At 41.7% G+C, this 26,652-nt stretch overlaps 1 protein-coding gene across 2 annotated transcripts in view; it reads right to left on the bottom strand.

The window, feature by feature from the left end:
* The window catches only part of REL (REL proto-oncogene, NF-kB subunit), a 59,466-nt gene that overhangs the window by 4,038 nt on the left and 28,776 nt on the right, over positions 1-26,652 (bottom strand). For both annotated transcript variants that reach the window (XM_025184195.2, XM_006122177.4), the window contains 6 exons: positions 22,866-23,014; positions 19,849-19,940; positions 7,477-7,617; positions 1,253-1,357; positions 706-918; positions 30-104 (listed from right to left, as the gene is read on the bottom strand). In XM_025184195.2, the coding sequence (XP_025039980.1) occupies positions 30-104; positions 706-918; positions 1,253-1,357; positions 7,477-7,617; positions 19,849-19,940; positions 22,866-23,014 (775 nt within the window). The remainder of the gene's footprint in view (positions 1-29; positions 105-705; positions 919-1,252; positions 1,358-7,476; positions 7,618-19,848; positions 19,941-22,865; positions 23,015-26,652) is intronic.

Below are 26,652 nucleotides of genomic sequence, written 5' to 3'. Positions count from 1 at the left end.
AACTACCAACGGCCATATGTTTTCCTTACCATATTCCTGCATGAGCTTTTGAAAAGTCAATGCTGATACTTGTCTTTGCCTTTTTGCTTTGTTACCATAAGGATCTACATGGGAAAGAAGAGTATTGCTGATTAGGAGGCTCTCCACCGTGTTTTGTGAAGAAAGTTTCCAGAATTGATTAATGTCTTTTGGTTATAGTGGAAAGGATCTTCCCAAATGTAGTTCTCATAGAAATTAGGGATGTTAAATTGCGAGTAATTTACTAATCCAATAATAGATACATTTTGCATTGACTATTCGATTAATCAATAAGGCGCCTCTGCCTTTGAAGTGTAGCAGAAACCCTAAGGCTGTTGCTACACTTCAAGGGCAAAAGCACCGTGTGGACCTCAGGGTCAGCTGGGGACTCTCCTGCTGACTCCAGGCTCTATGCGGCGCTGCTGCTTTGAAGTACTCCTTCCTCTTTTCCCCCTTTTTCCCCACTGCCTCTTTCTGATAGAGGCAGCAAAGTGGGGGGGAGGGGAAGAAGGCACATCCCTAATAGAATTGTGATCTAAAGAGCTGATACAAAAATCAAAGCCCATCGATCTTAATATTATTCTGAAGGACAATATTGGAGTGCTGTTAGTAATGATTCCAAGTTGTTCTCCCATGTAAAAATACAGTGTAATATGCTCTTAAGAATTCTACTAGTAGGAACTATACCTTTTTCATCTGGTAGATATCTGAAATCCATTGGCTCACTGACTTCCTGGTCAGAGGGTCTTCGCAACTGCATCTTTACTGTAACTGGTTCAGTGATGTCTTTGTAAAATGGTGGAGTTTTGAATACAATTGCTACTTGACGATGTACATCAGCTTGTGAGAAACTACCTTTGGCTTCCCAGTCATTCAAGACAAATCTGACTTCTATATCATCTAATTCACCAGAAACAGAAGGTACCCATTAGTACAGAGAGAAAAACTGAAGTCTGTGGCCAACATTTTCAAACTTGCAGGCCTAAAGTTGGCCATTTAAGTCCTTATGTAGGCTCCTAAGTAAGTGGCCTGATTTTCAGTGGTACTGAGTACTTACTGAGTTCAACGGGAGTAGAGGATACTCAGGACCTCTGAAAATCAGGCCCCTTATTTAGGAGTTTAAGTGAAGATTCAGAAATCTAACTTTACACCCCCACATTTGATAACATTGGCCTCGGCAGCTGAATACATTTGTAATGTATGTTGGAAAGAGGGAGATAAATTAATCAATTACCTTTTTGAACCTTGTCACACAGTAGAAATATTTCATCTCCTCCTTTTACGCTTCCACAGTTCTTGTTCACGCGACAGATTCTCAATTCTGCTGTGTTGGGAGCGCCTAGAAATAAACAGGAAAAAGCTATAAGACATAAGAACTTAAGAACATCCGTGCTGGGTCCATCTAGTTCAGTATCGGGTCTTCTACCAGTGGCCAATGCCAATTATGTCATTGGGAATAAACAGAGCTGGCAATTTAGTGAGTGATCTACTCCCTGTCATCCAGTTCCAGCTTCTGCTAGTTGAGGTTAGGAACACTCAGAATTTGGGGCTGCTTTCCTGACCATGTTGGCTATTAAAAAGAGACTTTATGAAAGTGCCTTGGGATGACCGATGGGCAGGTATTACAGAAGTGTTCTAAACGAAGGGATGTGGATGGCAGGGGTGAATTTGAAAGCTTTTCTGAAATGGTGCAGGTATCAAAGCCAGTACTGAAAGGGCTCCATCTTGCTCTCTCCACTACATAAGGCTCAAAGTATTAGTGGCTGCCATAGAATGAAAGTGCAGAGGAGAAATTCTGGTGCACATACATTGAAATGAAATTCTCCATCCTGTTTGGCCTAACAAGGCAATAAATAGTGCAGAGACCCAGGATGCACCCAACATTCAGAATGCACTCAATCGGAAGGTAATTTGAAGCATGTTCCTATGTGCCTAGACCAAGAATAAATCAGTAAGTAGATGATGAAAGTTCTGGGTATGTAGCCTTTTCCTGTCTTAGCAGCGTTATTATTTAAATGCCCAACTCCTAACTAGAGCCCTGAGCAGATAAAAAACGTTGTATCCGCAGCTCTATCCCCAAAAATGAGCCACAGATATCCGCATCTACAGATGCAGATACCCATGAATATAAAGTGGATATCCGCAAATGTGCAGGGTTCTAGACACAAAATTTGTATCCACATTTGTAAAAAGGAGTTGCAGATATCTGCATCCTCATCTGCAGATGTGGGTACCTGTGGATATAAAGTGGATATCTGTGGATTTTCAGGGCTCTAGTCTTAACCACTCATCTTCCATATTTATTTCCAAAGCCAGCTCATATTAGTATTACAAATATTTTACTACTTAGCTCGGTGTTGTTACTTAGCATTACAGTAGCTCTGACCCACAGAGCTTGGATGCAAAGGTTTGGTCAATGACCCTTACACGTCACTTGGGAGTTGTTGCAATTTGAGAAAGTGATACCCTCCCCTTCCCTCGGTCCCTCGCCTCAGCACAGAAGGTTATACTTTTACTGACTGACCTTTGACCTAAAAGAGATGGACAAATGAGGGTGAGGCATGAGTCAATGAATCTTCCTGTATGCTTACATGGCATTTACTCAATGTGGAACCAAACAGGATTGGAGTCGCTGGGCACTACCCCTATGGAAATGGCTATTTAGTATTTTTATGAAATAACAGGGGGTTTTATTTTAACATTTGGAGGCAGTAGCCAAGATTTTAAAAAATAGAAGCCTAAAGTTAAACTCCTAAATTTGAATTTAGCATCTAAATATGTAGCCAGATTTCAAAAAAGCACCCACAGCCTCCACTACAGTCTATAGGAATTTCTGGGTGTTCAGTCTTCTGAAATCTGGCCACTCAGGCCCAAGTCCAACAACACACCTTTAAGCATGCACTTAACTAAGCATGTGAACAATCCCAGTAAACTCAAATGAACTGTACACATGCTTAAATTTATGCATGGGTTACAGGCTTTGCTGGATCAGGCCTCATTTAGGTACTTAAATATGGAAAATTCTGAAAAGCTTGATAATATTGCATATATCATCTGTAGTTCTATACAAAGGGCCAGATTTGGCCCCAAGGACAACCACTTTGTAATTTCTACTGAGCTTGGCATCTTAACTAAAGATATGCTGACACAGAAGGCCTCTGGCATGTTTTCAGTGCTCACAGAGGTAGTGTATCAAAAACTGCCCTCTGCAAGATTACCTTTGGGAGCCTCGCTGTTTGTAGTTACAAAATAAACCAATACAATTAAGATAATATAACTGCTTAGCCTTGAGTAGCATGGCTATGCTGGAGACCTAAAAATTTAAAAAACCCATTAAAGTTGCAATCTGAAGCAGCTGAAAGTTAAGAAATCTCAGAGTTTAGGCTGTGTGCACAACCAAAATTCATCCCTCTGTGCATATGCATTATGATACAATCTTCATGTATATGATCACATGCTGTTTTTCCCCTGACTCATTCACTGTACAGAACAGACTGTTTAGTGAATGAGAACACTGCAATATTTTGTCTCATCATTATTCAATGTGTGACCACATGCCTTACTGCACGTGCAGCTATTCAAACCCTTCTCTACACAATAGTATAGCAGTATTAATTTCCTCATGACTCTCTCAGCATAATAACTGTAGTGCTTTATTAATATTAATGAAACACAACAGCCCTGAGGTGTAATTTTTACTATCCCCAAACTAAGATACCTAGTAATTCTGGGTGCCCAATTTGAGATGCCTCAGAGATTGAGACTGATCAGAGAATTTGGTATTATGTAGCACTTTCTATTCTCAGAGCACAGCTCCCATTAACCCTAGCTGTAGCTGAGAGTGCTCAGCACTTCTGCAAATCAGACCCAGGTGTGTCAGATTGGGTATTCAGAAAATGAGGAACACATAGTAGCCACCACGTGAAAATTCTGGTTTACGTGACTTGCACTGTGTCATACAGGAACTCGGCAGCAGACACCAATCCTCCAGGGCAGCATTCAGCTGCTTTTACCATGAGACCATGCTTTCTTATTCCTGCAGTTCCTGAGCTCATTTGCATCACACTTTCCCCAAATGAGGAAGGTTTTCTACAAAGAAGCTACACGACCCTGATTCAGTCACTAAGCCAAGACAGGTTGTTTTTAGCTCTATCACTCACTGAATCAGGGGTCCTGGGACAAAAGAAGTATGTGATCATGTAATTAAGAACTCTATCATAATGCATACACATAAGGAGGACAAACTGAAATTTGTATGGCCAACTTTAATCCTGGCATTGCTTAACTTCTGAATGCTTGATTTTGCAAACTTGATGTCCTTTCAATGTAGGAAATTATATCCCAGAAAACAAATTTTTCAAAATGCAAATTCTATCATGTGGAACTAATACTGATGCTGACCCCCAAACACTGGGTTGGGTTGTTCAGCTGTACAGTACAGACCACTTCCACTTGAGCTAAGAGTAACCTATTTTCTATTTGGTCCAGTCACTGGAGGGAGTGAAGACTCACTTTGCCAATCAGTTTCACAACTATTTGCGGACAGCAAAGGAATGTGAAGACTCAAGGATTATGAGTTTAATTCCAGGTTTCACAGAGAAGCTTCTCTAGTGGCTACAGACCTTTCCACCCCTATATTTAGAGCCCTGCAAAGATATCCATGGCTCATTTTTGTAGATTTGGACGTGGATACAAATTTTGTACCTAGAACCCTACAAATTTGCAGATATCCACACATCTACGGGCATCTGCCTCTACAAATGTCAACGCGGTTATCCATGACTCATTTTTGCAGATACTAATATGGATGCAAACACAGGATGTGAACAGGTAACTGGTAAACTGGCTACTGGGTGAGGTTTACTGGGTACCGGTTAACTGGTGCCCTGGAGTAGCCCCCTGCCCATGGGCTGCCACAGGCAGAGAGCTGCCCCAGTGTGGGTGGGAGCCAGTGGCAGCCTCCTGGGGCAAGGGTCAGGAGCCTCCTGCTGTCAGCGGTGGCAGCAGCCCCAGCCCTGGGGTCAGGGATCTCGCTAGTCAGTTAACCATTTAAACATTCGTTTAACCTAACATTTAATCACTTAACTGATTGATCAGGATTTTATATCCCTAATGCAGCTACAGATACAAATTTTGTATCCACAGGGTTTTACCTATTTTTACTCTCCTACCCAGCTCTCAATGAAATGGTTATAAGAATGTCTCTTTAATGAACACACACAAATATTTTTCCCTGATCTCATTCTCAAATATGGCTAACTATTTTAGCAGAAACTTTCCAAAAGTTTCGGCCTGTGGCAGACACCTAACATGGGAAATTTGAGTCTAAACAACTAAAGTTTGGCAAAAAACTATAAGTAACTGAAAAAGGAAGCCATCTCAACTACAGAGTGCCATCTGAACAGCCTTTTGCTCCATCTACAACCATTTGTTTCCACACTAAACTCATACATTTCAAAATGAAAAAGTTAAGGGAGACTAGAAATGACAAAAAGTGAAGACAAATTATTAGACTGAATGCCTGTGGGCAATCAATGAAAAGAGAGCTATGAATATTTGTATTGCTGCTCATTTGAGTAGACCTGCGAAAGCTCTGGGTAATGTAGGTATCCCAAAGTCACTGGCAATAAATATAAACTTTATTCACATCTTCTCAGACTATAAACCATTAGACTATACTGAGAGCCAGCACTGTTCAATAGTAGGAAAATTTGTGTTATTTGAACAAGGTAGCGGTTTATTGCATGTATTCAACTGCATAATTCTGGTCATTTTATAATAATCTAGGAGACAGCATGCATACACATCACACAAATCTTTTATTCAAGGTCATAATCTGACCTTTATGAATTCTGCATGGCAGAATTAGTTTGAAAAGGTCAACAAAAATTCACTTTTTTGAGGAATGCAGATTTGAAGCTACCTTTCCCAAAACGAGATGTCACAGCAATTCTACTGACTTGTGGTTGAAGTTATGCATCATGTTTTATGTACACTACTGCTAAGCTAGAACGGAGGTCCCAAACCCCCATAGTACAAAAAAAAAAAAAATCACCCACACACACCCTGCTAAAACCAAAGAAAGCTGAGTTTCCTCAAAAGATGTAGCAAGCTGTCATTTCTGCAGTTTAGCAGAGACTGACGTCAATTTAAAGGCACCTGCAGTTATGATCTAGCATATTTCTAAATGGTAGCTAAGACACATTGCTTTTAGCTCTGTTAATTTTATCTCAACTTCACCTAAGGCGAAGCACCAGCTCTGCTATACAGTGCCTAAATAAAATAGTGTGTAGCATTTTGACTGGTAAAAATAATGAGATTTGTAGCATGTTTTAAAAACATGTTTTAAGAACAGGTAAAAATAACAAAAACACTGGTTAAAACTAAATACTTCCATGGTGGTTTAGTCAATTCATAGCACAACTCTCATCAACTGCTCAAATGCCCTTTTTAAACAAAAATCAGTGGTTTCTGCTAAAATAATCAGTCTCATGATCTACAAAACTTTGCAAGAAATGTCTTACAGAAAGATGACAAAAATCATCGGAAAATTCTGCAACAATTATTAAAGGCTAATCTGCAAAGGCAGAATATAAATATTTACATCTCAAATTTCACATTCGTTTTTCAGATGACCCAGATACAGTGTAGTGAAGTTATTTGAAAAGTCTCTGAAAAAGCTAACCCTTTCAAAACAAGCAATAAAATTCCATACTGGGCAGTAAGTCAGCATAAGATCTATATACCACATAGGGGGCCAGACTTGGAGCTACTCTAAACTGCCACAGCTCCACAGAAAGCAGAGAAGCAACGCCAACTTACACCAGCTCAGGAGCCCAGGCCTCCAAAATAAGGCTTGACGGGACATCAGTAATTTAGAGCTTTGTGCTAGCTCTCTGCAGGAGTGAATTTCACCCACAGGACCTGATCCAAAGCACAAAGAAGTCAACAGAAAGATTCCCCAATTATTTAAATAGGCTTTGGATCAGATCCTTGTTTACAGATGGTGTTTTATGGCAGCTAAATCCAAGCTGGACCCTCTCTCAGCCAACTTGATCACGACAAAGTATTTTAAACACTTTGCCTATTGAAAACTAGGTTTATTGTTACTGCTACAGTATGTGACCAAGGGCTGTGAAAGGATCTGATGAGTATTATGTCTGAGAAAGATGCTGCACCTCCTGCTATCTAATGTCAACACACCACTCACACCTTTGTTACACCCATTGCTATCTGACAGGCATAAACACAATCTACACTCCATATTCTGGCTTTGGTTCTAAGCACTAGGATCCAAAGTCAATGCTTGGAGCTTTGGCCCTGTCTTTGCATTGAATAGTGCAATGGAGCCAGAAAGTTGAGAGGCAAATGGCTGGGAAGGTGGCCTGACATCTGTCACTTCAAATACAAGGGAAAAGTTATCACTTAGAAGTGCACCTGTCCCAGTGGGATACTCACGGTTATCATAAATAGGGTTGGAGACAACGGGAGGAAGTGGTAACGCGCAATTGCCATGTTCATCAGGGAGGAACACCTGAAAGCAGAGTCTCACGACATTGAGGTCATACTCATCGACACTGTGCAGCTGTTCTTCGGGCACTGCAGGGTAGAGAGAGATGGCAGAATATGAGGCCTAAGGACCCAGTGGCTTGCCAAGAGACAATACTGGGGAATTAGCACCATGTTATCATGCAGGAACAACAACTGCACTTGAAAAAGAAACCAAAGCGAATCTCTGCTGGAAGAAGCAATGATGCCACCAATGTACGGATAATTCTCCTGTGACACTCACTAACCCCTGCAGTAGCTGAACATAATAAATCCCTTGCATGTGGAACAGTTGCCTTCAACTCTTACGCCTTCAGTTACTAAGCCTACGGCTGCTGCAATGAAAGTAAAGTATGTTAATCACCCAAGCTATCTCTTGGATTAAATGTGATGGGCCAAACTATGGTTGCCTTGTGGCAGCTGCCACTGAGGAGAAAGAACAAGTACTAAAGAATGGAGCTTATCTCCTGACCACCCTAGTGTGCTCCTAACAGGAGGCAGCCAGCATATAGACTAAGTCATTTAGCAAGCAAGGCATTTGCTTAACTCATACCAGAATAATGGCTCCCAAACTTTTGGGGGCTGCAGCCCCCGTCTATGAGGGATCTGCAGTGGGGACAAGTGCTTTTTTCTCACCTGTGGTTCTTCGTTCTCTCTCAGTTCTCCCCTCCAAAATCTTTGTTCATACTCTCAAGTTTTCCCTAAAGTCCTTTTCTGTGTTAAGGTTTCCCCACCTTGTTCCCCTCTCTTTTTTTTCCTCGCTCTCTAATTGTCTCTATCTTCTCTCTCCCATTACCTGTCATGCATAGTTAAGATGAGAACATAGACAATTTTGTCTTGAATAATTCTTCTAATGTGTAGGAAGACTTAAGGTCCCAGCAGCTTGCCAATAGACAACCCTCCAAAACAGCAGACTCTGTCCAGAATGAGGGCACCATCTCTGCTCTTTCCCCAGGTCCTGTGTTACTCTAGCTACAAAAACCAAGATTTGGCTGTAATATCTCTTTCTATTAAAAAAAAATCTCCTTTGTCCCACTGACAGCTACAATTATTGGGAACCACATTTTAATTGAAAAAAGATGATCCATTTCTGCTGATGTGTGTCAGGTCTGTATCTAAGAATAGCAGCTACTGGTAGCATATTCAGGTGACATTACAAGTACACTTCCTTTAGGGAATTTTGTGCATGTTCTTTTCCCCACTGTAAACTGAAACATTATATAACCCATGCCTAGCATTTCAGCTTTCTCCAGCCTACTACGGCATGTTAATTTTAAAAATCTCAAATCAGAACATAGTCTACTAAATACCTCATTTATTAAATGTCTCAGAGGGGTAGCTGTGTGTTAGTCTTTAACTTTAAAAAAACAAGTAGTCCTGTAGCACCTTAGATAAAGATATATAGAGAGAGATATATAGATATAGTATCATGAGCTTTCATTGGTAAAACCCAGATCTGAAGAAGTGGGTTTTGCCCACAAAAGCTCATGATACAGTACTATTTTTTTTGTTAGTCTCTAAGGTGCTATAGAACTACGCGTTGTTTACCTCATATATTGTGACTTTAATTCTATACTTTAAAAGAGAATATTATCAACAGAATCCTCTCTCTCTTCCAAACCTACTGTTAGCTAGAGAATGATTTTATGATCTCATTTAGTCATTCAAAGAATCACAAACCAAGCCTGCACTATCAGGAAACCATAATTCTTCCAGTTTACCAGCCCTTCAAAAGCCACCTACAAATGTCATTTACACCTTAGTACTAGGGATAACAAGAGTGAAGGTTGAAACATTGGATATCAAGAGTGAAGGTTGAAATTTGGACCACCCCACCCCCCTCCCCAAAGAAAGAAAAAGAAAAAGGAAAAAAACCCAGTGACCACACTGTACCGATAAATGTCAAACACTTGCATCACCGTTTTGGTGTCCGCCCCCAGAAAGAGTAGGAGGTGACACCACCCACGCTGGTGACTTTTTTCACTTTTTGGTATTATTGAAATAGTACATGCAGCAAATTCAAAAGGGGTTCCTCTGCATTTTTCATTTGCGATTGTGATTTGAATATTTCAGTCTCTACAGATCTCAGTTTTAAACATAAATTTGATCTTTTTCATTTTAAACCTGGATATTTACCTATAAATGCACCAGGACTTGAAAGTTAAAAATCAGTCACTTTACAGCTTTAAAAATTTTGAATCCAAGCTTGATGTCCTTATCTGGACAGATCTACTCATGACACAATATTGCCAGTGTACAAAGTGCAGGATCAGGCCCCACTAACGTATCACACAGTCTAAAGTAAAGTTTCATAACATAATATACATTAGTAGCAGACTTGTTAACAGAACAATGATGCAGGTTTTATCCCTGGCACCATTTCACCCTGTAATTTCAATGTCTGTGTTCAGACTCTCTCAGATAACTTCCAATTTACCACACGACATCTGTTCTCCCTGCTGAACAACCCTCACACAGAACTGGGGACAGGGTGTTGGGCCAAAAACAGAGGGGTGGCTGTTTGCACCTCCCTATTCAGGGGCTGCAGGAATTGGTGCAGGATCTGCAAGGATCTGTTAATGCAAGGATCTGTTTGGATGCCTGAACTGCTAGTACCAGTCCTGCAACCTACCCTGAAGATGGTATACACGACAAGGGCAGTCCTCAGGGCTGAGCAAATTGCTAACTGCTTCACCAACTCAAGGAGACTTCCACAAGCACAAACTCTATCCACCCCAGCCCTAATCTTCCTCCTCCAACACCACACTCAACTTGTCCTCTGTCTGCCCTAGAATACCCCTGCATCTGGGGTTGCTGCAGAGGTATGACAGCTGGGCCTGGGCATAAGGGGCCCTTGATATACAATTAGGCCTAAAATGGCTAATGCAGACTCTAAGTCAATGCTGAATTGGTCTCTCTTCAAGGTCAAATCAATAGGAGTAAGCAAGACGTCACAGGAGACTTGGAGGTGCATCTTGCTGAGTTTCTGCCAAATGCTACTTTTATGAGAAGATATTTGTGGGCTCTGGGTGAGGTAGAAAGCATAGCCTCCCTATGCTGCAGAGCTCAGAGATTTACAGGGAAAGCACTGCCAAACTTGTGCACTTGGGAGAATCTGCAGTGGGGCAGGCCCCCTTGTAACAATGCTTGCAGTCCCTCTTCCACCCTGGGATGGATCTTGGATAGCAGCGTGTGCTGCTCTAGGGCTTATCTAGCCCTTTTCACATTGATTTGCTCATCTCTGCATCAAGATCTGCTAAAAATACACCAGGACCAAATACGTTTGGGAATAACTATTGGTTTGTTTCTGTTGCTAGAATTAGACCTGAGGACAGTTTTCTCCTGGGATGGTGCAATATGTCACTAGGGTTGCCAATTCTGATTGGACATATTCCTGGAGGTTTCATCACAGAACATAATCTTTAATTAAAGATTAATCTTTGAGACTTGGAGGCTCCAGGGACTTCCCTGGAGGTTTGACAACCCTATGTGATGCACGGATGGGATCTAAGAGCCCAAATCCCTTTCTCGGTTAGACAGATAGCTGCTCAACCTAGCTCAGGCCTGGCAGATGCAGCCCACTCATCCTTTGACATTACCTGAATGAGATAAATGTTTAATTTTTTCCTTCGTAAGTCTTAGGGAATGGCATATTTGCTGAGGTGTAGCACACCATTCACTTCCCAATGTCTCTGGTGTCTCAGCCATTCCCCAGTAATTTAGGGCAGTTAAGCAATGATGTCTCGGTAGCATTCAGTTTCAAGGACTCACACTGGCATTTCAGTACTAGCCTTTGGTGTTAACCCAAGCTCTGAAGGTGGGGGGTTGCCCAGGTTCATTCCATGCCTTCTAGATCATAAGTTACTACACTAAGGGCTCAAAGTTTATCCAGATTACAAACTTCTCACAGTGGATTTGAAGGTGTTGGGATTTGCTGTGGTTTAGCTCAGGCATGAAAGCTGGATCTGGTTTCTGATACCGTACCATCTCAATGCTGGTACCCACAGTGGTGGATCAGTGGTCTTAACTACAAACCAAAGCCCCAATTGTGCACTGTGGTTTGTGCAGGTGCAGCAGTATCCCCAGGCACAAGAAGTTACAGATTTAGCGTCTAAACTAAAGCAACTCCAAAGTTCCAAAAATGTAGTGGTGTTAATATGCTAATAGTAGGGTTCAAATAATATATTTTCACAAGATATAAATGAGCTTTCAATCTATCATTGTTTCCTAATCAGTCTGCTTGACCAAGCTGCTCATCACTTTGAATATCAGAAAGAGATATTCAATGCGCGAATAATTCCAAAATATTAAATTCATTTGAAGAACAGTTTTTACTGGAGTCAGCAATGTTATTATGTTTCCCATATTCTTAAAAGCAGTTTAACATTTAAAGAAAACATGCCATTTGAAAGAGGAAGTGTTCAGTTAAGACTAATGCCTCTTATCTATTTTTAAATTTCACTTCTTACCAGATGAACAGAATAAAACGCAGCAATCTTTTTTCTTTGTTTAGATCCATCTTTGTGATGAGATATTTAAAAAAAACCAAAAATCTATGGACCATATTCCATCCTGACATAAAAACACACAGTTCTTATTAATGTCAACAGGAATAGCATTCACCCATGAGGACAAATTACAACCCAAATAAAACAAATTGTTATTTTTGACCAGAGTAGGAATTAAAGGCCTGATCTTTCTTCCACTGAAGTCAGTTTGAGTTTTGTTGTTTACTTCAACAGAGGCAAGTTTGCAACAGAAACCTGCCTATAAGAGTTACCCAGGTAATAACAGAACAAACAAGTCATATTTGTGACCTATATACATACACAAATCAAAATCAACCAATTCTATTCAACTTCTCACCAAGAAGAACTCACAATCTACAAGAAAAAAAGCTATTCAACTTTTTATTTTATTTTAAATTAATAAATTTGTGACAATGTGGAAGGTTTTTAAAATCTACCTTTTGGGCTTACGGTCAAGCTTTTGTCTACAATCATGAGAGCTAGAAACATCTTTTATTTAAAAATGTAAAACAGAGATTCTCGCCTATCTTTTCTCCTGGCACTAGAGATTAAAAAAATACATTGACCATCTTCAGACTTGCAACAATATTGTGGGACTTTGCAACACTGAAAATGGTTAGTTGCTCATGACCAATCTGCTACAAGAAAGAAGCTACACTCAATTAATGACTTTCCTATTAATTTGTCACTTCAGTGCTATTTACCTCTGTTTCAAGAGGTACTTTGATACAATTCCTATAAAGACATTGTTTATCCATGTCAAAAATAATAGAACTGCAATAACTCTCTACTTCTGCATCCATGAAGGGGCAGCCTCTGCAGAACCGCTAGGCAAGTTGCGGGGGCAGCTCCCTGTTCCTGGAAGAGGCAAGGACAGGGGCAGTTCCAGCAGCAATTTAAAGGGCCTGGTGCTCCAGTTTCTGCTGATGCTGCCACAATAGCAACTGAGAGTCCCGGGACCCTTTGAATTGGTGGGTCCTGGGGCAATTTCCTCCTTCGTCCTCCCACTTTGGCCAGCCCACATCTATACAGGCAGTCCCCGGGTTACATACAAGATAGGGACTGTAGGTTTGTTCTTAAGTTGAATCTGTATGTAAGTCGGAACTGGCGTCCAGATTCAGCCGCTGCTGAAACCGATCAGTTTCAACAGCGGCTGAATCTGGACGCCAGTTCCGACTTACATACAGATTCAACTTAAGAACCCCAGACATCCCCAAGTCAGCTGCTGCTGAAACTGATCAGCGGCTGATTCCAGGAAGCCCTGGGCAGGGGCTTCCTGTAGTCAGCCACTGATCAGTTTTAGCAGCGGCTGACTTGGGGACGCCTGGGGCAGAGCAGCTGGAGTGCTGCTGGGTTGGTCCAGTAGCGCCGCTCCTCGGCACTACTGGACCAACCCAGCAGCACCCAAGCTGCTCTGCCCCAGGCGTCCTGATTCAGCTGCTGCTGAAACTGACCAGCAGTGGCTGAATCAGGACGCCTAGGGCAGAGCAGCTGGGGTGCTGCCGGGTTGGTCCAGTAGCGCCCAGAGTGGCGCTACGGGACCAACCGGCAGCGCCCCAGCTGCTGTACCACAGGCGTCCAGAGCAAAGCCGCGGAGCACGGGGGCAGCGGGACAGCCCAGATGTGCCGTGGCTGTCCTGCTGCCCTCGGGCTCCGCGGCTTTGCTCTGCTTTGCTCCCCGTCCCCCTGGTCCCAGTCCCAGACCAGGGGGACGGGGAGCAAAGCAGAGCAAAGCCGCGGAGCACGCAGGCAGCGGACAGCCCAGACGTGTCCGGGCTGTCCGCTGCCCGCGTGTTCTGCCGCTTTGCTTCCTCTCCCTGGTCTGCTGGAGACCAGGGAGAGGGCCCCGTTCGTAACTGTGGATCCGACATAAGTCAGATCCGCGTAACTCGGGGACTGCCTGTATAGCAAGGTTACAACAGATATAAGTTCCAAAGCCTTTGACTTCAGCAGGGAGCCCTAAATTCCATCTCTCTAGTGCAACTTCAATGACAACTAGTTCCTCCAAATGTATGTCCCTTTTTAAAAGAAAGGTGGAAAATTATACTACATCGCAAGAATAAATAGGATTATGGAACCACAACTTGAACAGGTGGTAGGTGGACTATTAAAAAGTAACAGATCTTCAGAGAATAATTTATAAATCACTATCTCAAATCTATATGCCGCAATGGGTCCCCACACGTGAGAGCAAAATTTTCAAAAGCATTTGTCAGTGGACTAACTCTGCTTCCACTGAAGTCAAACATTAACTACACTGGCTGGACCAGTGCTGAGTGCGCCTTAAAAACTCCAGGGATTTGTGGGGGTGGAGAAAATCACATGTAACAATGTGATCAGATTAAAGCCAGATCTACACTCAAAAGTTAAGATGACCCAAGTATGTTGCTCCAGGGTGTAAAAAACCCACAACCCTGAGCAATTTAGTTAAGCTGAACTAACCGCTGGAGGAGACCGCAATAGAATTCTTCCATCAACCTGGCTACCACCTTTTGGGTAGGTGGACAAGCTACTCCAATGTGAGAACCCCTCCAGCTGCTACATTGTATGTTGCTGGGCTCCAGCCCGCCCTGTTGAAGTGGTTAACCAGTTAAACAGCACATTTAACTGATTAAACGTGATTTTTACATACCTAATAGAGAATACTTTGTTAGCTCACAAAGGTGTTGCTAGGACAAATCTACTCATGTGGGCAAGATGCCCAGATACTATGGTGATGGGGTCCAGAAAAGCAGACAGAAATGAATGTTCTCTGCCAGTCTTTCACTAGACTAACACGGCTACATTTCTATCACTAGAAATGTAGGCCATGAGTAGGGTTCTATGGAATGATGCACATCTGAAGATTTCATTTTACTTGCTTCTGTAACATTAAACTGCAAAAATCCTGAGCCTGATTCATCACTGTGTAATTCCAGGATCCTGGCACAAACCAAAAAATCAAGCCCTCTCTTTTTTACTGATGCACTTAGGCCATGTCTACACTAGCATGCTTACAGCGGCACAGGAGTGTGTGGGAGGAGAGCAGATGTAGTGCTGTAGGATTGCTCATGCGGCCACCTTATGCGGATGAGAGAGCTCTCCCGTTGACATAACAACATCACCTCAACGAGCAGCGATAGCTCTGCTTGCAGGAGAAGCTCTCCTGCCAACACAGCACTGTGCACATTATCACTTATTGCTGGCAAAATTTACATTGCTCGCAGGTGTGGCTTTTTTCACACCAATGAAGGACACAAGTTTTGTGAACACAAGTAGTAGTGTAGACATGTCCTAAAGCTGCCAGAAGGGCCAATAAACTCTCAGGTGAAATTATGTTGGGATTAAAGACTGAAGTTTGCATGTGATGAGATTGTATAGGGAACATGAAAGGCTATTTGGAGTACTGACAAGAAGTATAGATGAAGCATGTGCAGTTTATAGGATGTCACCATACCTAATAGGAGGCTGCTCCCTCCTTTGCCAAGCAATAACATCAACTTGACTGCTAGAAGCCACCCACTCTAGAACGGATGGGCAGGCAACTCAGCATCTAACCTTAACGTGTATGGAAACTTCTGAGGCAAAAGTGCCAAGCTGCCAAAAGGCCTTGTGCTGATTTTCTGACATGCAAAGTGTGCAGAAAGGGCTATGTTAAGAACATTAGCTTAGTTTACCAAAAGACATTTTGTGCCCTCAGTAACTCACACAGTAGTTGTGCACACATATTGCCAAGCAGAATTAACCCTCCCTCTATCTAACAAATACAACTATGACTACTGCCCTAACAATCAAAACTGTACTTCACTCAGTAGGACACATACTTTGCCACTAACAACTGCAGGTGCATTGCAACTGCTCATGTTTGCCACCAGCTCATACAGTTTTAGGGCTCAGCCCTTTTAAAGGAATGACATGTTCGGATTGGTCCTGCTTTGGGCAGGGGGCTGGACTTGATGACCTCCTGAGGTCTCTTCAGCTCTATGATTCTATGTAGAAGGACTGCCTTGGGAGCGGCTCCTGTAAGACTCTGTGACTCGAAGAGACTTCTCTGAGACACAATTTTTCCAAAACCCCTTTAGAACAGGGTGTGAGAGTTATATTGCATCTGCCCACTACCAGATTCTGCTTACTCATCCCTCATCTCTAGCTCTGCACACAGGTGCAAAGTGGGGGAGCAGATGACTCCAGCTACTCCCTGAGCCTCACATGTTAGAGCAGAATATCTGGCATGCAATCCCTGCTCTCCCCACACGCCTATTTAGGCCTGCATAGCTGTGCAGTGGGTGAAGGGAGGATTTTACACACCTGCAGGGCTACATGTAGTCAAGTCACAACTGAGCCCTTTGAAGAGAGATACTTTGCATGTCTCAAGGCAGAATTTGGATGTTTACACCATCAATGGGATTTTACTACAGCAAATCTGTGGAAGAAACATCCCTCACATTCTAATGATTTTGTGTAGTGTCCATCACCATAATGCATCTATGAAGTCAACTAACCAGTTCAAACTAAAATTAATATCAATTACTAAGTCTGCCTCTCCTCCACATATATTAAAGCACTTCAAAGGGTAGGAAAGCATTTTACAGATAAGGAAACTGAGACCGAGAGGAGCAATGAGGTCACACATAAGTCAGGGGCAGAATTAAAATGGAATGGAGAATGCACAAGTCAAAGTATCTGCTCTTTGTGGACAATGCCATCTTTAAACAAGTTCCTGTTTTCAATCTAGCTTAAAAACTGAAACTGAGGAAACAGCTCCAAGGGAACTTATCCAGCAGCTCCCAAATGGAGCTCAGATCTTTCTAGCCCTCAGTTGTCTAACCACTTAGGGTCTCGAACAACAAAAATGGTATGCTTCCAATTTTTTTATACTAAACCTTTTTTTCCCTCAACTTGAAATAAAATTGCAAAGTTTTCACTTTATGCAAAAGTCCAGATTTCATCACAAGATTAAACAAAAGAGTGTGTATGGAGGGAGAAGGAATGCAAGGATTCTTTAAGCAAATATAATTGGGTGATCAGCGTTACTAGGTTGTCTTGGTGGGTTAACCCAGTGCTAAACAAACACACTGGTAGGTCTCCTTTTGGTGCATTCTTCAGTTTGAGAATGTAGGCTGATTCCTTGTTGTTGTTTTTTAAAAACATCATTCTTTTAAATATCCACTGTAGAGACTTCTGCTGTTTCACACCTCACAAAATGTTCTGAAAGTTCCCTCTTAAAGATCCTCTCCTGGGTCAAAGATAACTCTTGTGCTTATTCTGTGACTGTAGTAAGTAAGCCTTAGTGTAAAACAGCCCTAGCAGCAGAGGAGTGTGGCAGTGAGGGGGAAGCGGAGAGTGTGGCTGGGGTAGGAAAGTAAAGGGAACTGGAGAGCAAGGTGGAGGGGAAAGGGGTCTTGAAGAGTGTGGCTGGCAGAGGGGCTAAGAGGGAAGTTGTGGAGAGCGTGACGGGGGTGTGTGGGAGGAGAGCATGACGGTCGTGTGTGGGTGAGTCTTTGAGAATGTGACATGTGTGGGTGGGAGTGGGAGTTGTGGAGAGTGTGACTACTGAGAAATGAGTGAGGGATCATCTGTGAGAGAAGAAATAAAGGACTGGTAAGGAGAAGGCAGCCAGGAGAGGCAGCACAAAGGAGAAACTGGGGAGGACGTGGAAGTTGAATTTAGTAACTGAGGAAGGAAGTGGGTTCTCAAGTCTAATCAACCACTTACTAGGCAAAGCCATTATAAGTGAATGGGGGCTCTCAGCAGCATCCATTTGCCAAGTTCTAGGGGGAAGGCCATGTTTTGGCCAGAGCACAAAAACCAGAAGAGTAGAGTACTCTGGGTTTCTCACATTGGACTCTTGTCAGAGTTGGGGTTTGGAGGCTGGCTAACAGTGCCAATCATCTGGGAAACTGTGCTGAGTTTTTTTTCCCAAATCCTTCACCATACACACAGGACTTGTCTTCATTGCAAAGTTAACTTGAGTTATAACATGGGTGTTGTGATAATTAGACCTTATTGTGAGCTTAGCTGTAAGAAGTTCATAAATGCCACAATTACTAATCAATGAGGACAGGCAAAGGTGCAAAAGGGACACAGAAAAACTGAATTAATCCTAACAAAAAGACTTGCTAATATAACACAAAGCTGGTGTTAAGACCATGCCTGCTAAACAAAAGTAGCACAGACCAGAAATGAATAGACCAAAACTGATGCATCAGAAATCAGACTTAATTGGTTGAACAAAATAATAATGAGTTACGCTATTCCAGCCACCATTATATTTTTATTAAATACTTCTGTGTTAGTGGCAAAGTCTTTGTCACTTCAAAACAAAGTGTCTTTAGTATTAATAATATACTGAAAGTCTAAATATGTTTAACAACATTGTATAGATAATTAAAAAAACAAAGTTAGGCATTTAAATCTATATAATATAATATGGAGATACACCATCTCATAGAGCTGGAAGGGACCTTGAGAGGTCATTGAGTCCAGTCTGCTGCTCTCATAGTAGGACCAAGTACCATCCCTGACAGATTTGCCCCAGATCCCTAAATGCCCCCTCCCAAGGACTGGGCTCATAACCCTGGGTTCAGCAGGCTAATGCTCAAACTACTGAGCTATCCCCCTCATATTTAGGCACCAAGACTGGGATTTAAAAGCATTTCAGCTTTTTGGACTCATGGAAAGCTCAAGGGGTCAGAAGGTGATTTTAACTACAAATACAGACTAGGCTACTTGTTTAACAATTTTGTGTGTGTTTTTGCTCTTTTCACAGTGAGGATTTTATAGCAGCCACAGGTGTGCTTTTATAGCATAAGACAGACATTTTAAATGTGAAACTTCTTAATAGAAAAAGTCTCTATGTGCAATTCTAAAAGATGAAATTAATCAAAATAAGTACAACATTTCTATTCAAGTATAATTTCTGAATTTTAATTTCTGTAAAGTTTTTTTTAAATAATGGATTTTTTTTCACCGTTTCAAACTGTCTGGGCCTCATGAATGCACACTCAAAATAAATATTGTTCATGTGAATAAGGTTGTAAAGGATCAGTCCCTTTATAAGTCTTTCTTTACCACCTATTTGAGTCAGTACTGGATTCTAATGTCAAACATGTCCTTATCCTTTTACTATGGGATCAAGCAGTAAGCAAGTAACACATTAAACCCAAATATCTTCCAAAATATCAGTAAAGAAACAAAAACATGATTAGGAAATTTGGTTGTGGTATTAAACACTCCTTTTTCAAGTTTGCCACACAGAGTTGTTTTTCAAGGAATCCTGGAAGAATTAATTTTAATTGCTTCTTTGCTACATTAACCTTACAGTTCAGCTACAAAACCCATCATTAACAGAATGTGTCAACAGGAAACAGCTAATAGACTAACTCAATCCATGCCTCAGGAGGCTGGCCGAGTTTGAGAATCTCATGCATGGGACACTTGGAGAATCTCTTGGGGAAGCTTCCTCCTGCAGCCCAATGTCCTCAGACTAAAACCTTTGCCGTTGCTATCTGGCAATAGAGACCAGGATGTTTCTGCTACAAATCACAACAGCAACCTATTGACTCAGATCTGTACAGAATGAGAGTGAGGAAGGAGGACAGAAAAAAAGAAGCTAAAGGGAAGATTTTTGACAGCATCTAAAAAGCTTTTATTTTAAAATACATCTCCAATGAAAGAGCAAGGGTATTGCAGTAGAACATTCTGGCAAATTAAATTGCCTTGGTGTCCGAGTTCTCTAATGTGCATTTCAAACTGTTTATTAAAAGCTACTCACCACTAAATGGATTGATCTTTCTTGCAATACGTGAACAGATTGATTCTTTCAGGTCTCTCTTTTTAACGCACTGAATGCCCAAATTCTGAAAACTAGAGCACATGAAACACAATAATTAAAAAACAGCAACAAAAACTGTTTCAGTTAATCACCAGCACAGATATTCAAAAGTTGAATCCTAATTTTTCCTATACAATTTGATTCTTTACATTTTTTGTAAAAAATATAGCTTCTTAAAATGTGTAGGGAATAAAGATAGCAAAAGAGCTTTTGAAAAGAGGGTTTTGTCTTTCTAAAATAAGAGTAATGACAAAAAGAAAGAATTTCTTACATAAAAACAGGGGAATATTGTTTCACATTAAAAAGAGTTATCACTATTGTTTTAATATGGTAAATTAGCAATGCTAAAAGCGATAGAGTCTCCACTGGTATAAATTGGCATAGCTCCTTTGACATCCATGGGGCTACTTCAATTTACATCAACTGCGGATCTGGCCCACAGTCTCACACTAGGAAATGCAAATCTGCAACAATATTTTGAAATTCAATTTTTATAAAGTTAGTTTGAAATCTCATGTAGTTATGGAAAAGTTCTAAAGAGCTACAGTTCCTCCTCATTTGCATATGACTACATCAAGTCAGCAAAGGAGGTGGGGGGAGTCCCCACAATTTGATTCTTTCCCACATGGAAAAACCATGACATCATCAAAGTAGGGTGGGGAAGTAGGAAGTAAAATATGAATACACTCTAGTATCACTAGAACACAGGAGGTAAGTTATGCTACCAGGTTCTGCTGTGCTTCCAGAAGTACTAGCAATTCCCTTCCCCTGAAATCCCACAAAGCCTCTTTACTTGAGCCATGCCTGGAGACTTCCTGAGACACTCCCCCATCATGTTGTGCCAACTGTCTCCCTCAATGATAGGCCAATATTGCCCTGCTCCTAGCAAAGCCATCCTGCCCCCAAGAAGTTCCTCAGTCCCATCCTGCAACCCCTGAATCCACCCCTCTGTACAGAGAATGAGTCATCTCCTTCTCCCTCCCGCCACCAGTCACATTCTAAGTTAAAGAACTAACTCACGAAAGAACTAATATAAGCCTCTTTTGAACTTTGAATTCAGACTTTAAGAAATGCAGTGCCATCTCACGATTTAATTAGACGATTCTGGTTCCATTTCTGGTTTCCAGTATTTTTAGAATTTGAAGAGAAGTTTAGAATGCACTGCTAATGCTGTATCATTTTGTTTTGTGGGGACTATTTTTTGTAGGCCTTGGTAGCAGAGGGCTGTAGTGGAAAAGAGAAACTAACCAGAATGTGCAGCAAAATTAGGCAGCACCATTTCAGTCTAGCTGAGAGGCAAGGAATGGGGAACTACAAAAGTGGGGCGGGGCGGGAGACAAGAAGTTAAAAAAAAAGGGAGAAATGTATTAAAGCCAGTATATTATATCAGGATAGTAAAAATCTTAACATAGTTGATAGTCTCATATGCACTAGTATAGTCACTCTTGGACAAATCCTGCGCCTGCCCTGATAGCTACAGAAGGCCCTAATCATAGTGGATATATGGTGTAACAGTTCACACTCTGGATCTTGGTGTTTTAACTTTGTTTTCTCACCAGCCTTCCCACTCTGCATAATGTAGTTTGTAACTATTTTGTTTTCTCAAGAGCAATAATCAATTTCCAAATAGTGCAGGCCATAAAGAGTGAACAGGTACAATTAAGAATTCCTCTATAGAGAAACAACCAAGTCCACACCTCCTAGAGTATGTTATGCTCTTGCCTTTATCTTACATGGCATAGATACTTTTATTAGCAACTCCCTTGCATACAACAGTTAATGAAGATGTTCATAACACCCTAATGAGCAGCAATGCCAGCATTAAATTGATTCTGTGCCTGCTTTCACCAGGATTGAATATGGTTAAGCAATGACTTCTTTGCTTCTGAGATTCCTCTACAGTCTCACAAGATACAGTTCTTAGCCCACTGCTCTTTTCCAGGTATTAGCTCCCTTTTAATCATCTTATTTCTATCTTTAACCTTAGCTAGCCTATTTACAGTAACATTCAATGATACATATCTTTTAACAAATTTAGTGCAAGATTTTCTCCAGAGATTGATGATTTTGGGTGCCTTTCTAGAGATATTTTGAAGTGGCCTATTTTCAGAGGATAGCAGGCTCGGTACTTTCTGAAAGGAGCCTGATTTTCAGAAGTCTCAGGGCTTAATGTTCATGCAAAACAGACAGGGCTTTGGTATTTAGTCTTCTCTCCAAAATCTTACACTCACAATATATTTTAGAATGATGAAGGACTGAGATAACCTTGCTGAGAACAATGTCCAGTGTCCCCAAACATCTGGCTTGTTTGATTTATGGGTCTCATTTAGCGTTATAAGTGTTCATTTAAAAAAAATAAGGCAAGTTCTTTGCCTTGTGGTTGCAATGATAACCTTCTAAATATGAATGCAGTGTTAATCAATGCACAGTTGTCTTCCTAAGCCCAGAGAAAGCCTGCAACGATTATTATGAAAGATGTCAAATCTCCTTGGAATGTTGGTTCTAATGATGATAAATTAAATGTTAGCATTACCTACTTCACAGTTGATCATTTTAGTGTATAGAGTGGAACAGAGCTGGAAGCCAAGCCCATAAAAGGTGGCCATTAGGAGCTGCCAAACAGGAAATGTAGAGGAAAGAAAAGAGAAATAAAGTAAAGAAATAGCAATATAAGGATGGGAAAGGAAGAGACTAAATAAGGCTAATAGAACTAATAGAACATTCCAACGTCAAAAAGCAGTTCTGTTCAGAAATATTTTGTAGACTGCCAAGGATTAGGTATGTCTGTCAGCAATGGGTTGGGAGAATCCACAGACAGGAGAGAACTCCAGCTCTGGCAAAGAAATCATTCCAACTGTCCTTTCAGACTGGCAGTGGGTTCCTGGAGGTCCCAAGGAGCATCTCCAGCACATCAATGACATTCTTAGTCTAAAACTCAACACAAGTGTTCTACTTACGATAGGACTCTACGATCTCGTCCAAACTCTGCTTCATAGTAGCCATCCCTACAGTCTTTCCCAACCAGGTCATGAGGGTGTGGCTTGTAGGGCTCATTCTTTGTTACTAATGTAATCCTTACTTTCACTTTACCATCAAAGTTTAGAACCTGCAAAAATATAAGTAGAAATACACAAATTCTAATTCACATCTGTCTAAAAATTGTATAATTTTGTATAGTAGACAGGTGACATTGGCAAGGTCCTAGGCATCTAAAGGAGAATACAGTTTGTGTTAATTCTTGCACTAAAAATGAAAAACCAAGCATTTTCTCCTGAAAATTCAGAGTCTGTTTCATCAAATTACCATTCATTTCACACTGAAAGCCAGAGATGGAACAACTACTCTACATATGTATTTGTATTTCAATCATTTGCCTGACAAAATATACATATTTGAAACATCTAGAAAGTATTAAGGCTTTTATTTGGGAAAAAATCAACCTCATCATTTTCCATCCTGGCTAAATTACAAGAGGTTAGTAGTCAAGAAATTCACTGGTCAGTGTCAAACTATTACTTCTTTAAATATGAATTCTTTCTATTCCATGCTGTTGTGAAAACATTTCCCCAATCTCTTGACACAGAGAATTCTCCACAGGCCTGACTGACATTGTACTTGACTAAGTCAGTGAAAGCATTTATGCAGGGTCAACAGACTTTGGATCACACTCCAGGAGCTAAACATGCCATTGTACAGAGGGCTTCAGATGCTGGCCCTCTGTGTTTTTCCTTAACACTGCAAGATATATTGCCATGCCTAATTGTCATTACAAATACATCCATTTCTGCATTCAGGACCACACAAAGACTCCCACCGAAGGGCAAGATTCAGCTCCCATTAAAATCAATTTGAGTTTTCCATTATTGCAGTGGTAGTTGGATCAGGCTCAGAAGTTGATCCAAAAATGGTAGGATCTCTTATGCAAGAGAGATTCCTCTGTGTTGTAGCAACAGGAAATTTTCCCAAATACAGTATGCTGAACAGGTCCTATAACGTAACATAATTACAGCTCTGGCCTACATGTTCATTTTCAGAGAAAAGACCCTCTTTTGAGACTTTGGCAAAAAGTTCAGCACATAACCCACCCTCCACTAGGTTTTTTTAGGATAGTTGTTAGCCTAAACTTCCAGTGTGTTTCAGTATGTGCACCAAATTCTTCCCTCAGGCAGAGGGCTCTCTGTGAACTCAATGAGGACTGTGTAGGTCAATCTAAGGGCAGATTTTGGCATAAACTAGTTGAAGTGTAACAGCTTGACAACTTATCTGACAGATATGTTAAGGGGAGAACATTAACTGTGATACTAGCTCTCCTCCTCCACTTCCCCTGCCTCACAACTGTTCCATTCCTCCCCTTTTCTTCCTACACCTCTGTCACTGACGATGAAGCATTCAGTATATTCTTTTTCTCCAACCCTATGTCTTATCCTCTCCTGGCTTCCCTAATATTCTTGAACCTCCTTCATTCTCTCCTCATTCTTGCTCTCTCTCTCTCTCTCCCCTCTCCAGTCCCCCTCCTGTCAGATAATCTCAGCCTCCTAACCTAAGAACAATTCCCCCACTCTCTAACTATCCATTTCCCTCACCTCCTCTTCACACCCGACCCCTTCAGCATACAGGCAACTCTTGCTGCTTTTACTTCCTTGCCTACTAACTCTCACCTTTACTCTCACAATCTGATTTTCACCTCTTCTACCCCACAGCACTCACTAAATCCAAGGGCTTCTCTCTACCCTCACCTTCCTTGATCTTTCCAATTGTGACAGGGACTGGCTCACCTTGCTGATAATCAGTTCCAAACTTCCACCCTTGGCACTGGAGCAGAGATACCACCTACAGCCTTTGGGGATGCAGGAAATCACCCAGAAATCACTCCGATCTTCTATTGGTAACACACACGTACACAACTTTGTCAGCAGCAGTCACCTTTATCAGCAAACCTACCATCCTATGGCCTCTCAGACATGATCAGGGGCTTCTTCCCTCTGGCCGATCCTCAAGTGAAGAACTGTGTAGGGTCAAAGGGTCATATACTCTGGCTCTCCCTGGACCCAGCCAAATGCCTGGACCTCAGACATCAATCTCCTGTGTCCCTGCAGCTGCACATGCCCTCTCCAGCAGCCCACCTAGTCCCTTCTTCAGTTGCAAGAGAGCCAACAACACACATATAGGGCAAGATTTCCTGTCAGCGCTTTAATTAGTCAATAGCGGGATGGGGACCTGCATCTCTTGTTTGTTCGTTCCCCTGCCAATCAGTGCACCAAGGATCAGGTTCCATTTCATAGCGTTGCTTCTGCTCTGGTGTGGAAGAGCACTCTGCTGCTTTCCGCACCATTGTCCACACCATCCTTCTCAACTCTCGTTCATCTCCAGGGGCTTTTATGCAACTGGCAAACGCCTCCTCTCTCAGACAGCTTCTTCAGTGTCTGCATTAAAGGCTCCATCATCTCTCCTTTTCTCTTTTCGCTGATGTACCAAAAGAATATGTCTTTGGGCTCCTCTTTTCTCTCGCTTTGTCTTAACCCATGGGATCTTAACCCCACTCATGGTTTTAACTACTGATGACTGCCACATCTTCCTCTTCCTGAGCCCTGATACAGCTTTGCCTGGATGTCCTATTATCAACTTAAATGTAACACAATAAAACTATAATTCATCTATCTCCCCAAGTATTCCCTTCCCTTTTCCCCCAGAGCAGATATTTCCATGATCCTACCCATTTCCCAGGCTCACAAACTCATGCTCCTTCATTCAAAATATGCAGGCTATTGCTAAATCCAGACGCTATTTCCTTTGCAATCGATCCATAATCCATCCATTCTTTTTCATCTCTACTGCCCAAGCCCTCTACAATGCATCTATTCATCTTCTCCTGCTGCTCTGACTACATCACCCCCCTTTCCAACTGCTTTATTAACTCTACATCCCTTTCCACCTCAACGTCAGACTCCTTATTGGAATCACTGATTATAGATCACCCCTGAGTCACTGGTTATAGATCTATCTATCTGATCCCTTCGTTCCCCCAAATCCACCTCACTCCAGGTTCCCTCTGTTCCCATCTGCAATGTCTCCCACACTACTCCCTGCAGCTGGAATACCCAGCCCAACCCTGTATCTTAGACAACCTCCTTCAAAACCCTCCTCAGAACCTGCAACCAGTCCTCTAGTTAATTCCCTTCATTTGTTAAAAAACAATTATGCAACTATCCAGAACACAAAGCTAAGAACAAATCTGATCCATCGGATAAAACCGAAGCCACCAAGTAGTAATCTCTGTGTCCCTTCCTTCCATCACCCTGGCTTATTACTACCTCTGCAGCTTGTCTCATTACTGCCAATTTAGACTGTAACCTTTGTACAGTAGGTACCAAGAGCCTTATTCTTCACTCTGGGTATGGCTAGACTGCAAGGGGTTTATCGGGATATTTCTGCCGCATCCAGGGAACATGTTTGCTCTTCCACTTCTTTTTGCGGAAGAGCAAACGCGCTCTTTCGGAAGCCCCTGTATTCCTCGTTCCATGAGAAATAAGGGGGCTTTCGAAAGAGGGTTTTTTTCCAAAATTTGGCCCAGTCTAGATGGGCCAAATTTCAGAAAAGCCTCTTCCGACCAAAGTATCGGAAAAAGATATGCAAAATCCTCACAGTCTAGACCCACTCTCTGTTATGCTACTTGTACCTTCGTCAACTTTAGTGAAGTTATAATGGAGAAAGAGAAACAAAAAACAAACAAAAAAGCAGGATTAT

This window comes from Pelodiscus sinensis, chromosome 3 (assembly GCF_049634645.1).
Source record: "Pelodiscus sinensis isolate JC-2024 chromosome 3, ASM4963464v1, whole genome shotgun sequence".
NCBI lineage: Eukaryota > Metazoa > Chordata > Testudines > Trionychidae > Pelodiscus > Pelodiscus sinensis.
Note: the sequence above shows the minus strand (reverse complement) of the source record. Positions and strands in the feature narration are given on the sequence as shown.